The following is a 14033-nucleotide window of genomic DNA, read 5'->3' as shown; positions in this document are numbered from 1 at the left end:
ATTCCTGAATCAATCACATGAACTGGATCTTTGTAGCAGTCCTTGAAAATTTAGGCTAGGTCTCCTGTGGAATGTGTGCTGGGGAAGATGAAGTGCTGCTATCTGATTTGCTGGGTCTGGAGAGGTGGTGGTTAATGTTTTCTAATGACTCTTCTTGTCTGACACTTATCTTGGCAGCTAAAAATAGGAACAGAGCCAGGGAAGCAAGAGGAAATAAAACCCAGTCTCCCAGCGAAGACCTGTGCGTTATGGGGATGTTTGTCTGAGTTTAGCTGAAATATAGCCAAGGTCACGGTGTTCTAGGTTGAAAAATACACTTTGCTGAAGAGCTGGGGAAATATTTACCCTGGGTCTCGGTGTCAACTTCTCTTTAGAGCTGCTGAGGTGGCAGGAGGTCCTGGAAGTCCTTGAGAATCACAGCTCATCATAGAGTCGATCTGTTTATAATCTTCCCCTAGATGCCCTGATGTACTTCAAGATCCCTCTTTTCTTACCCATTTTATCAGTCTTCCCTTCTGCCCCTGCCAGCTCTTGCTTTGCACATTATCTGTGGCGGGGAAAGCTGAACCGTGATGAGCTATTCGTCTTGGGAGTGAAAAAATCAGTGATGCCAGGGAAATACAGGCTTTTTTGTTTCCCTGAAATAAAGGTGTTAGCCTGCGGGATGTCTTCTGTGAAATACGTTGGTTTGTTCCATTGTGGCTTTGATGCAAACCTTTTTTGTTTGGGGTTTTTTTTTTAAATTTTTTTGTTCCCTTTTGTTTGGTTAGTTGGGTTTTGGCCCCTTGCCAGAAATGGGAAGAAAGAAGAGATCGTTGCTGGGAATATGGGATTTCTCCCTCTCTGACAATAGCTGGTCTGCAAAACCTGCTGAGGTGTGTTAAGGGAGGATTTCAGTTGCGAGAGGCTCGTACAGCAGCAGACAGAAGGCTTGCTCTGTGCATAACTGCCGTTTGTCAGTGATCTGTTGTGACCAAAAGCCTCTTTGTGGAGGTGACAACGCTTAGGAGAGAATTTAGCTTTTAGGGGGGGACTGAAGGCCCGTGGTTGGTGATGGGCGGAATTTAAACTGCCCAAATTGTTAGGGAAGGGTGCAGAAGAATCAAAGACCAAGACCTTCTCTCTGAACACTACCTAAGCGTTGTCACTGTAGGATTTCAATGCTTCCTCCTCTTTGGAGGAAGGAGTCTGTGAAAGGGGCTAGAGGGAAAATCGGGGTTTGAACCTGCTTTGGAAAGGTGCTGGGCTCGGTGCAAGGTTCTTCCTTTAGCTCCTTGAATGGTGTTTGTTTAGGGGGTGTTTCTGCAGCCAGGCCCACCGAGACTGGGCTTTAAACCACTGACTGTTGAGCTGTGATTTGTTTTCTATCTCAGGTGCTGAAAATTCAGGGAATTTGGATGCTATAAGCAAAGACTTACTGCCTCGGCAAGAAGCTAGGCTCAAAGCTGGCCTGGAGATGGCTGTGAAACACAAAGACAAGTTGTTGGAATTTGACAGGACAAGGTAAGATAGTCTCACAAGCTGCGAGACTGTTGTGAAGTAGCTTCATTGATCTGGCAGGCTAAGCTGCCTGTAACAGAAATGTTCAAGAGTTGCTTCTAAAACCTGGGCTGTAGCTACAGACACCTCAGTGTTGGCGTGTGGTGGGTCCTGTTTGCATGTCCTTGCTTTGGACAGTCCAGCTCTCCGGAGAGAGCTGAAAGGAGCTGGTAGGAAGGCAGGTTTTGGGGCGGGCAGCGCTGTGTGACTCTCCCGCTGTGCTCATCTTTTACTGTGGTGGTTGTTTCTCACCAGCGTGCGTCGAACCCAGGTCATTGACGATGAATCGGATTACTTTGCCACAGACTCCAACCAGTGGCTTTCCAAGCAGGAAAGAGAGGCCCTCCAGAAGCGAGAGCAGGAGCTGCGAGAGCTGCGGCATGCCTCTCGGCTTGCCAAAAAAATCACCATCGACTTCGCTGGCAGGCAGATCCTGGAGGAAGACGACGGCATGGCTGAGTACCACAGCAAGTGAGTCAGAACTGGCAGCACGAAAGCATGCCGGTGAGAAAATCCTTACAAATAGTGGTCTGTCTGAGTCTGGAAGAGCAGGTGTAAGGAAAGCTGAGCAAACTGATCCCTCGAAGGGCGTCTCCAATACTAGGATGCAGTTTTACATCCTTTTCTTCCTTGAGGGTCTGTTTGGCTTGCAGCGTATCGTGTCTTTCAACACAACTCTGCTGAGACCGCCTCCAAAGCCCAACTGCTCAAGACTCGCACGGGGTTTTGGTAGTGGGCACGTCTGTTAAAGATAAAGCTGCCCTGGAGAGAGATGTTGCAGAAGGCCTATCTTAACAGAACTAATTCATCTCAAATTCAAACCAGGCTGAGTTTCTGCGGTAGAGAAGGGTGACTGTTCAAATTAGAAATCAAACCGAGCAAGGAAATCATTTAGCTAAGGGAGGTGGTAAGAAATGCTTTGGGTCAGAAATGTTTGTGCGGGGAGAAGGGAGATGTTGCCAGGGGGAAGCATGGAATTTTCATGCCTCTTGTTTGTGCTTGCAGACTGGATGAAACCATCGAAGCCATTAATTGCGGAACACTGAGCAAGCCAGCTGGAAGCCCACAGGCAGAGACGACTCTTAGTTCTGGTGTTTTAGTGAATCCTCATCTTCTTCAGCCTGCTCCTTTGGTCAGTACAGGTTGAATTATTTATTCCAGAGTAATGACTAACTTTAGGAGAGCGGAGCTTAAGAATTGTGAATTCTGGCACATTTGTAGCCCCTCTTTCCTCCCCTGTGTCTGAGAGATCCTCATGAGCCATCGCAGTTGGTGGCAGAAAAGGTTGGCCAATGTCCTGCTCTGTTCCCTGCTCTTGGGAGGTTTGATTTTTCTGAGTTTTAGTCTCTTGTCTCCTCTTCTTGAGGAAGGAACTTGAAAGGATTTCTGTGAGTCAGCCTAAGGCTGTGTGACTTTTTCAGCTCAATTTCTGAAGCCTTTTCTGCCAGACAGTTTCCAAAGGGCATACTCTCTACCCTCCAATTCCACTTTCATCGTGGTATGCTTGGTGCATGCTAAGCATTTGGAGGTTGGATGATTCCCAGTTTTGAGTGTTGATGGCTGTGAATGTGCTTTGAAAATTGTTTCGTCCTGTGAATGTGCTGAAACACCAGCAAATAGATTTATTTTTTAAATCTATAGTTTATCTGTGATGTGTAGAAAGGAAAAGCTACACAAAACCGAGCGCTGCCTTGCTTTTTCTCCTGCCAAATTATGGCACGTAAAGTGGAGCGAGCTTGCAAGGAAGGAAGAGCAATCCCAGTAAGAGTAATACCTCTGTCCTTAAGTGAAGGAAAACTTCAAATAGGATTTGCATTTGATGTACGTTGTTCCTGGAGAGCTGCTAACCTTTTTCTTGTTTCTTTTGATCACTCTGAAGTGGGTGGACCAAACTGGTTCGCTCCCGCACAGGAAAACCATCAGTTCCCTGGATGCTGGAAATGAGTCTGGCTCGGAGCGGAACAGGTTGCGGATTCAAGATCGAGAGTTGCAGGAGATCTCAGACGACGGTTGGTGCCTCAGCATGCACCAGCCCTGGGCTTCCTTGCTCGTCAGAGGAATCAAAAGGTACAGGGGTGGCCTGAAATGTGTTGTATCCTGACCAACTCTTGTTTTGTAGGCTAGCCGGGAAGTTGTGTTCCTCAGAGGACTTCTGCAGCCTTGCTTGCTTTGTATGGTGACTGAGACCTCCTGATAGCTCCAGGTTGGGAGCTGTGCTTCCTCATCCACTGTACTGGTGGTTTGAGAAGCTGGTGAATCTGGTTTTCGTGAGAGTAGCTAACCCTTCACAGTGGGTAAATTTAGAGAGAGGCTGAGATGTCTGCACTGTAGTTCGGGTGTACCTTTCTGGAACTGGAAAGGCAAATAAGCTGAAAATGTGAAATATGTTCTTCTGGTCTTTTTGTCCATCATGAAGAAGGCAACAGTCGCACCAAGCTTTGTTTAAAAAAAACCCAACCAACCAACCACGTGCACACACCCCTTGCCAGCCCAGCATCCCTGGCATGCTCATTCACCTTTCCTACCACTAATATGGAACAAAGAATCAGCTTTAGCTTTTTTTTTTCCTTGCCTTCACAGAATTTTTCATTTTAAAGAGCAAAGCTTTTTCACTTCCCAAGCTAAAGATGCTGTAAATCTTCATGTGCCCAGTTTCCACACCCGGGTGGTCTGGGAATGCTGTTGGCCGCTCCGATGCAGCTGAAGCGTTGATGCTGGGATCCTCAAGAGCTGCAGCTCACGGGCGCTTTGTACAGATCAGTGGTCTGTTATTACTCCCTAGATTGCGTGCTTGCTGTGCGTAACTTTTTGAGCTCATAAGGGAATGGTCCAAGCAGATTGTTCTACACACGTCTGATGTCCTGCTGTACTCGCAGGGGACTGATGGCCTTTTTTACTGTCGCTCTAAGGCAGCGAGGAAATGCTCTGCTTGTGGTGTTATTTCTTGCACATCTCAGCTTTCCTCGGTAGTGCTGACACATTGCTTGAGTTTCAAGAGTCAGGGCAAAGCTTCGCAGCAGGAGTTACCTCGTGAAAATCTGTCCGTGTGGGTGAGCTTGGCTGAAATTTAAGGCATAAGTTCTCCTTTGTTCTCTAGGGTGGAGGGCAGGACCTGGTACACATCTCATAGAGGGAGGTTATGGATTGCAGCTACTGCTAAAAGACCTTCCCCTCAGGAAATCTCTGAACTGGAGACCACCTACAGAATGCTGCTCCGGAAAGGTGAACTTCTCTCCTTGGATCTTTGTATTATTTGGTACATTGAGCCACGTAATGAGCGGTGTCAGAAAGCCCTCTCTGCTGAGCAGTTATTACTGCTTCACTTTTTAACCTTCTGTTCTTGAAATTCTCTTCATCCTTTCTGCGTTTCATCAGCCAAATGAGTATGGTAGCAGATTTTAACTCCATCCTTTAGCTGCTCACGTACTCCAAGCACGAACACCGTGGGATTGCACCTGACTTCTCTGATAGCTTCTGACAGCAAAGGACTTATTTTATTCTTGGCTCAAGCAAAAAGCTCTCGAGTGTGTGCTTGCGTGCGTGTGAAGTGGCTTGTGCTTCAGTCTGTTTGCAGCGATGTCAAAGGCTTTTCATGTGTTCTGACCTTGCGGAAATCAGGACTGGAAAGCTGCGGGTTCTTGGGAAGGTGTTATTCTCTCATGTGGGTAGGAGGATGCCTGTCTGTGCGGTGTTTCTGCACAGCGCCCAGCTTAAATGTCACGCAGCAGGATTGTCTGCTCCCTCATCAGCGCGAGGAGCTCTTCCTGCATTAACTGTTCCTCTGCCAGAAGCTACACAGGGAAAGGCATATATAGAATTAAGTCTCCCAGCCTTAGCCCTGTCATGGTAAAGATCTTGAGCTGGAAGAAAAATGATGGGGTGTTAAAATTGCTGCATGTTTTCTTGTGCATCAAAAAAGCAGAAGTGGAGAGAGGAGAGGGAAGGGCATCTGGGGATTAGAAGACCCCACATATGTGTGTGGGGACATAGGCTTCCTTAAGAGACATTTCTTGTGTTGCAGATGTGGAATTCCCAAGGGATTATCCCTCAGGGTGCCTCCTAGGCTGTGTGGATGTGACCGACTGTTTATCGCAAGAGCAATTTAATGAGCAGGTGAGTACAGCAAATAAACCTTTACCAGCCTCCGTTAGCCAGCAGACTTTTAAAGTAGCGTAACTTGCCTCTGTGAGGTGCTTTAGAGAAGACATTGAATGGAGATTTTAGTCTGTGATGAGAGAAGACATGACAGCCGTGTGGTCTGGTACGGCTAGAAAGAGAATGAACCGAGAAAATGCATTTCAGCCGTGATGGAAGGGAGCGGTGGACTGTTGCAGACTAAATCCATCGTCAGCCTCTCTGGCAGTGAGGTAGTTTGGTTGAATCTACTTTCTCACATACTCTGAAACTCTTGTCAATAAGAACTCTTGCCTGTTTAATTAAACCGACACTAACTTGAGACACCGTGCTGTGAGGGTTTGTGACCGCAGTTGCTTCCTTTGCTGCGTGGATGGATGTGCACCAGGACACTGTGGCTGTGCTGGACAGTGCAAGACAGGAACATTAATGCTGCATTTCTGGGTTTCATCCTCGTTTGGCAAATTCAGGAGCTTACATCTTACACGGATGTGGCTTCTAAAGCGCCGATTGTTTATTTTAAAGAAACTTCATGGGGTCGTAGTAGAAAGAATTGCTCCAAGTTTTGCCCAGCCAGCTGGCAAGTTTTTGCTACCTCTGGGTGTAACTGTGCTGATCTTCCCATCTCGGGGAGGACTCTGGATTAGGAGGGGTCAATATTTGTCTGGTGGCTTTTGGGGGGCAGTGAACAACTCCCTGAGCACAGCCAGCAGAGAGTTTCCAGTTATCGCGGTGATTTGTGTGGTAGAGGACATGGACAGGAGAGCCGTGGGGTCTTCGTGGAGACCCTGCAGAGAGGACATCCAGAGCCCTCGATGTAGGGAAGGAGGGACAGCTGGAGATGACAGAGGATCGAGACTCCCAAAGGTCCTTTTCGCCTGGTCTCTTACAGCTTGCGTGTATCCAAGATGGATCATTATAGGCCTCAGAATTTTTTCCTTGAACTTCTCCAGTTTAATACTTTTAGCAATGACCTGGAGGGGGAGATGGAGCACCCCTCAATGAGTTTTCAAATGCTGCTCTTGTGGGGAGCAGTGGGTATTTTCAGCAGCAGGGCTGCTATTCACCGCGACAGGCCGGAGGAAAGGGCTGACGTGATATTCCCGAAGGCCCAATGCCCAGCCCTGCGCCTGGGGTCAGCTAACCAGTGCTCTGCTGAAGAGGTGCTGGGGATCTGGGCAGCTGGCGAGCTGAACGGGGCTCTGGCAGCAAGGAGGGCTGGCGGCATGATGGCCCAGTATGGCCAGTACAAGTGATTATTCCTCTTTGCTCAGCATTGGTTAAACCACACATGGAATTCCGTGGTCACGAAAAAGGTGTTGTTAAAGTGGGGTGAGTCCAGTGGAGGCCACCAAGATGGTTGAGGTTTGGAGCATGTGCCCTGTGAAGAGAGGCTGGGGAAGAAGAGAGACCTTCCACGTCCCGCAAGGAGCTTATAGAGAGGCAGAGCCAAGCTCTTCGCTGACATACAGCAGGAGGGTGAGAGACAAGGGTCATAAATTGAAAGGGAAGGTTTCAGTGTGACTTAAAAAAAGAAAATTCCCCGTGAGGACAGCCAGGCACTGGAGGAGGCATTGACCGGAAGGGTTGTGCAGGATTTTTCAGGAAGATTTTCAAGGCCCAACAGGACAAAGCCATGAGCCTGAATTCGATCTTGACCTTGCTTTGATCAGGAGGCTGGACTAGAGACCTCCTGAGGTCTGAGTCCGTGATGCTGTGACCAACTCCATGCCCAAAATCTTGAGCAGCGGCTTTCCTCGGGGTGTGTTTTATTAACTTTATTAACTTTCAAAGCCTGCGCTTAGTACCCAGCACATCACAGCTGTTCTCGGTACCCTTTCATGCGTCTTCACTCCACTGCCCCTTGTACAAGTCAGGTTGGGTCTGATGGGAAGCACCAGACCATGTAGGGCTTGATAATACACTTATTCTCACCATCTCATGAGACAGAATAAATGGGTTCCTCGGGACAGAGGAGGAGAACACACCAGGCTGATGGGATCTCCTTGCCGTGGAGAACTGGAGAATTGGCGTCAGCAGCTGGGCGCTGTTTCTCAGGGAGTGCTCTTCTGGCTTTCCCAAATGCTGAGAGGCTTTCAGCAGAGAGACATACCTGGAAACTGGAGATGAGGAGAATATTTCTGATGAAGTTGTGTTAGTCATGAATGGTAAGGGGAGAGATTGGAGTACGAGCAGCAGAGGGAGCTTTGGGACCGGAATACAAGGAAATCTGCAGGAGTACTGGCCTTGTATGGGAGCAAGCCTTGGGAGAGAGGAGAGGAAAGGACACTGGGCCAGTGTTGGGTTTTTCTTCTGTAAGAAGATTTTTTTTTTTTTCCTTCTGCATCCAGTAATTTGTAGTTTGGTCTTAAATGGAGATTCCTGTCTTCCTCCTGCTGTCTGTAACAGCGGTGGAAAAATATGTCCTGGTCGCTCCTTTTCTCTCTGACAACTCCTCTTTCTTTGTGGGTATGTTCTTCAGGCATCGGTAAAATGGCTGTGACAGCTTCTTAAAATCTGGAAACTGAGCTGTAGGTAACTCGCTTTTCAGCTTCCCATAGAGGATCCTCACCACTAGCTACGTTCTCTGTAAATTCTGCCCAGTTTGCTGGCACCACTTGGCCACAGAGGCACTGGGCGAAGAGGAGCCTATTCCAGGAGTGCTGTTATCAGACCAACAGGCGAGAGATTTACCTCTCTTCTCAATGCCACGATGCCATGGCACGCGCAGGTATAGATCTCACTTGTTTTTCATTGATCCCATATTGCAAACAATTTATAATTCCCAATTTGTTGCCTTCTTACAGTGGTTTTGTCCATTTTTTCCCCTGCTTAATGCAGTGTTCATTTCCCTAGTTTGTAAGATTGAATTCAGAGATCTGAGCATCCTTCTGCAGTTGGTGTATGAGGAAATGTGGGTGTTGGTGGACGATCATGAGCAGCAAGTGCATCTGAAGGAAGCTGAGATGAATTGCGAATGCTAGCGAGATGAAAAAGTGTGCAGCGCCAGCTCAGAAATCCGAGCTGGATCTTGCCGGGAGTCGGAAATCCCTGTTGCTCATGCTGATGATTCAGCCACCACCAGCAAAAGCCACTTGTCAGCAGCGTAATCCTGCCATTTCTTGGTGTCCAAAGACTCCTCCTTGCTTCAGGGGGAGAGGGAAAGGAAGATGTGTTTTCACCACTTCTGGCATGCAAAAAAAAATTAATAATTTCTAAAGAACCACAGGATATTAGCGAGTAAGTTAATGTGATGCAGCAGCAGAGATCTCTTGGAGGTGAAGCCACCGCAGAGCTCTTTCGGGCACCGTGCTTTGACTCACACCTCTCCTCCTCACCAACTCTTTATTTGAAGCTTCTGCTTTTTTCCGGAAGAAATCAGTTCAGAAGTGCAGGGCAAGCCACGTTTGCAGATTATACCCACCACCCGCAGATGAAATAATTCCCTGTCTTGCTCACTCTCTTTTTTGATGGGAGCCTTGCCTGTTTCAGCAACTGCGGAAGTTTGTTTTGAATGACCGCTCATTCCCTTAGGCAAGGATGACTGTTCCTGCTCTGTCCCTCCTGACACTTTTCTATATTTCTCAGTCCTTTTGATGCTCTCAGCCACTCCCTATTTAGCACCGGCTGCAGATTTAATTTCCTTGCTGTTTGCATCCTCTCTCAGGTTGCTAATGATGATGTTAGTGGCACCCCGCTGGTATTTTTCTATCATTATCCTCATTTTTTTTTTTAACACTTGTGCTCAAAAAGCAAAATCAAGCAACGATGTCCCGTTTTGCTGGCTGCTGCACCAGCAGGCTCAGACCAAGCCTGTGCCCTGAGCACTTGCGTTATTAGGGACTAGTTATTTATCCGCATTATTACCGGACATGTAAGTCTGGCCTTGCCTAACCCCTTCAGAGGGGTCAATCCTGCAGCTCTGCCCTCCGTACAGTATTTTAAAGACCGATTGACGTCGTCAAAGTGGCTTGCAGATCTGCGTAGCCGCGTGAGAAGTGATGACAGAAGAGGATCTTGCCTCCAGTAGCTGGCGGGGAGCGGAGGGAAGAGCAGAGCGGAGATGTCCTTGTGATTAACATCAGCGTCGCGTCAGCTGACATTGCCCTAATCCACTTGCGCTGCTAATTGCTCGGACTAGTTAAATCCCTTCCCCTGGCTCTCTTCCCCCCGTGGAAAATAAAGCTGTGCTTCCCCGCCAGTGGTTATTTATGCCTAATTTTACTGCTCAAAGCAGGATTGAAGCTGCTCCAGGAGCAGAATTTATCACCAGGTAGGAAGGTCCCCCCAGGTGTCACCTGCTTTGTCCACGGGGACTGGAGCCAAAGGTGTTTTCTGAATTCGCCCTGCTGCTGCTGAGGGCGGGTGGTTGGCTGGTGCCAGGAGATCCCTCTGCGTGACTCTTAAATCTCAGTATTTCCAGCTGAGCTTTGCACATCTTACATCTCGGAGCGCCTTCTGGGCTCATTTCCTTCTCTTCGTGGCAGCCACCCAAAAAACTTTGGTGGAGACGAGAATGATCCCTTTGTTACGCTTTGCGGCACTAAAGGTGACCTGGAAACTTTTTTCTCCCCGTTGACATCTGAGCGTTGACGCCGGCTTTTCCTCGCTGCGGGGTTGACGTCACCGACACCTCGGGCAGAGCAAGGAGCCGCCTTTCTTTTCCTGCGTGAGGTGTCGGTGACTTCAGCGGCACTCGCTGGGGAAACACGGGATGGTGCAGGCAGGGCTTGGCAGGAGTCTAAAGCAAGCAGGGAACTATTTACTTGTTTTTTTTTTTAATGCTGTTTTAATGTGCTCTCAAGTCCATGTTCATTTTGCTAATGACTTGGATCTGAGAGACTATTACTTTAACTGGAAAAAGAACATTTCCGCCTCTGCTATTTTCGTAGTTGATAGGTGTGTTTGGACTTGTTTGGAATGCGAGCGCGCACCCATGCGCCAGTATCTAGATGTAGCTCTAATCTCAGGTTGAAATATTGTGTAATTATGTTTGACGGGAGGAAAGTGTTTATTTTTCATTTTGAGGTGATCGCTTAGTGTCCTAAATCCGCACAAGGGAACATATCTAAGCTATTTTTGTGCCACGAGATTGCAACTACCATTTAAATAGACTCCATCTTTCCCTCTCAGGAAATTTACATTTAATCTCTTGTCCTCCTCTTCCCTCCCCAGTGAAAAGAACAGCAAAAAAAAAAAAAATGAGACTCAGGCACCAAGCATACAGGACTTGGTTTAAATTCTCGAAGAGGAGTGAAGAAGGGTAGAAATTGTCTATATTTAGACTCCAGAAGGTGCCTGTTTAGGTTATTTCCGAAGAAAGGAACAATCGTGGGCTGGTAATATTTTCCTATGGAGGAAGTTAACGAGAGGGAGAAACACAAACATATACAATGAACTCTACCTTGAAGAACACTATAAATTACGTAGAGACTTTTTATGAGGACCTTTCCCTAAAGGAAAAATTTCCTCGTGCAGGCTGCGAGTGAGACAAAAGCTCGTTTGTGCGGTGCTGTGGCTGTCCCGGCACCTTCGTTCCGTTCCCCCCCATGGGATATTTGCCTTCTCGTTCCTGAGGCTTAGTCATTGCACCGATGAATGATTTTTCGCAGTATTTTGAAGGCTGGATCAGCTGCAGTCCTTCTGCAGCAATCTAGGTGGCTGTTAATGATTGCAACCGCCTGAAAGGCCTTTGAACTTTACAAGTCCCTGAATTCTCCGAAGCTGAATTTGTCTTTTGTGCGTATCCTGATGGCAGATCAAGTGGCATTAGGGACCTACGGGCGATGCATCGCTTTATTCGGTTTCTCCCAGCATAAAGCTCCTCTGGTTCGTGATTCTGGGAGCAGAGCGGAGCAGGCGTGCAGCTGGTTTGGATTAGAGACAGTGAGAGATGGGGGAGTTTTTCCTTCTGTGAAGTGCTTTGGTTTTCATCAGAGGCTCTTCTGAGGCTCCAGCTGCCTTGCATACGCCAGCAGGTTTGCTGAGGCCACTGCTCAGGCTGTTCAGATGAAGGAGAGATTGTCACTTGATGATGATTAATTTAGGAATGCATTAACATGCCAAAGAAATCGAATGATAGAGGCTAGCTTGCCCTCTCCTCTGGTTTCCTAGACCCTGGGGAAAAAACGAAGCCAAGGCTGAAGCATATGACTTAATTAATGATGACTGTGGACTTAGCCTCTGCTACCATTTCAGCAAACTACTCAGTGATCTGGGAGGTTTTTTGTTTTTTTTTTTTCTCCTTTCAGATGTGGTTACTTATGATACTTGCCGCCTTCTTGGTGTTTGTTTTTTATTAATCCTGAAACCAAGCTTTAGATAAAATTGACCTCGAGCGTGGCTGCCGCTCGGGTTCCTCACACCCTTGCTGGCCGGTTGTAGCTCCACCAGTTTGAGCCGTGACCACCCTCTAGGGGGTGACCCCAAATAACCACTTGCTTAAGCCTTCTTTGGCGTATCATCAATTTCATCACCCCGAACAGACCGGTCGCTCAGACAGGTATCCTGGTGCTGCTGTGTGTTGGGCCACGAGAAATCCCATCGCGTCGGTGGGATCGAATCAAGAGCTGGAAGCAGCCGCCGGCGTCACGCCGCCTCGGGGAGCAGCAGCAAGGGGCAGCGCAGGGGGTGGCGGTGCTGAAGTAAACCAGGGCAGGGATGCCGATGCCTTGTCTGCGCAGGGTTGTGCCCACCAAAGCGAGGCTTTTTTTTCAAAGTTCAGCTGATCTCTGTCACCTGCTGGGCTCGTCTGCTTCATCTTTACCGGTTTGCTTTGCAGCTCTGATTTATGAAAGGACTTTATGATGCTGATTGAAGCTGTCTGGCTGTATCTAGCAGGGTGCAGGCGTTCTGAGCTGCTCCAGCCAGAAGCAGGTGCCCTGGTTTCCCCTCGTCTCCTCCTCCCCATCACTTTTTCCTCCTCCTTGCCAGCTTTCGGCCAAGAGCGCGGGCAGCGGGGCTGCACTGCAGCTGAGGTTAGCCCTGCTTCCGCTGTCCCTTGGCACCGGAGGATGAAGACGGCTCTTTCAGCTGAGCCTAGTACACTACTGAATATTTTTCCATGTCCACCCAGTTTCCCCCGACGGTCCTCAGGCACTCTATAAACATCTCAAGCCCTTCTCACGCTGCTTGTAGGGTTCACCACACGTGAGTGTTTTCTCAGGCTGGGATTTGAGCAGCAGGAGGGTGTTGGTGGCTGTAGGGCTTGTGACACCGGTTCAGGGAGAGCAGGGGGTGTGCGGTGGCGTTTGCTGGCACTGCAGAATTCTCCAGCTCTCCTCGTGGACTGGAGCCCAGGCAGACTGCTCAGCGCTTTAAAATCTGAGTGCACCAGCACGAGTTTGAATATTAAATCTCCATTTCAAAGTCCTGTTATTACTTATTACGTTTTAATTGCTTCCCTTGCCCTTTGAATCAAAGTACAGCTTGTGGTGTTAGGAACACGAGGAGAGCCGAGCTGGAGGCTGGGAGGCGGAGAACACCCACCGGATGGATCCAGCCGGCCGGGGGAAGGATCCTGCGGCGATCCCAGCCTGCCGTGTCTGGATCTGGTTGCGCACCAGCAAAGCGTGCGAGAGCAGGCAAGGGCTGACAGGCAGCGTTGTGGGAAGAGAAGGGGAAAGGAAGGCAGGCTAGCAAAATTCTTTGCGCATCCTCACGAAGGGAGCCTCTGCCAGCACACGATCTGCCAGCAGCAGATGTAAGCTCTCAAAACCAGCAGGGAGGATGTTGACTGCAACAATGCATCAAGGCTGCGGTTTGTAACCTCAATAGTAAGGCAGTTAACTTTTTTTTTTTTTTTAACAAAGACATTTTGATTGCCAAATCCATAACCATTAGCAGCTGTGGTTTCGAGCTGTTCCTTCCTCACACGTTGCAGTCTAGACCTGACAGGCTTTCAAACAAAAGTTTGGCTGCTGGCTTTTGTTTGTGTTTCTTTGCCATCCCGTTTTTGTTTTTTTTTTTTTTCATTTGTTCCTGTTCTGTTGATTCCGATTGAGCGGTGGCATGTATCCCTTTTCTAACTCAGCCTCCGTGGAGTGGCTTCTCTGCGTCCATGTGCTCTTCTGTGGCCGAGGACAGCGCGTAGAGTTCCTCGGGTGCACGTTCGTAAGGCTGCAATACTGGATGTTTCTGCCTCAGGCTGGAAAATTTGGCGTTTCTAGAAAGTTGGATCTGTTTGTGGCTTTCTGTGTAGGAAAATGTTATGTTTCTTACGGGCCAAAAGCCCGGTTGGCCTGTGCTGAAGCAGGGGAACAGGTCCTTAAAAGATGATGCTTGAAAACATGTTATAAATTGAAAGTGTGATGCGAGACCGCGTCATGAGGGAGGTCAAACCTCAAAGGGAAGCACTTGGT

At 48.3% G+C, this 14033-nt stretch overlaps 1 protein-coding gene across 1 annotated transcript in view; it reads left to right on the top strand.

The window, feature by feature from the left end:
- The window catches only part of TRIP4 (thyroid hormone receptor interactor 4), a gene marked incomplete at its 5' end in the record, with an annotated part of 27598 nt that overhangs the window by 1612 nt on the left and 11953 nt on the right, over positions 1–14033 (top strand). The window contains 6 exons of the mRNA XM_010076390.1: positions 1374–1503; positions 1795–2010; positions 2545–2671; positions 3419–3606; positions 4637–4761; positions 5561–5652. Coding sequence (XP_010074692.1) covers positions 1374–1503; positions 1795–2010; positions 2545–2671; positions 3419–3606; positions 4637–4761; positions 5561–5652 — 878 coding nt within the window. The remainder of the gene's footprint in view (positions 1–1373; positions 1504–1794; positions 2011–2544; positions 2672–3418; positions 3607–4636; positions 4762–5560; positions 5653–14033) is intronic.

The sequence above is a fragment of the Pterocles gutturalis genome, unplaced genomic scaffold (assembly GCF_000699245.1).
Source record: "Pterocles gutturalis isolate BGI_N339 unplaced genomic scaffold, ASM69924v1 scaffold27003, whole genome shotgun sequence".
Taxonomy (NCBI): domain Eukaryota; kingdom Metazoa; phylum Chordata; class Aves; order Pterocliformes; family Pteroclidae; genus Pterocles; species Pterocles gutturalis.
This window is presented reverse-complemented; position numbering and strand designations above follow the sequence as displayed.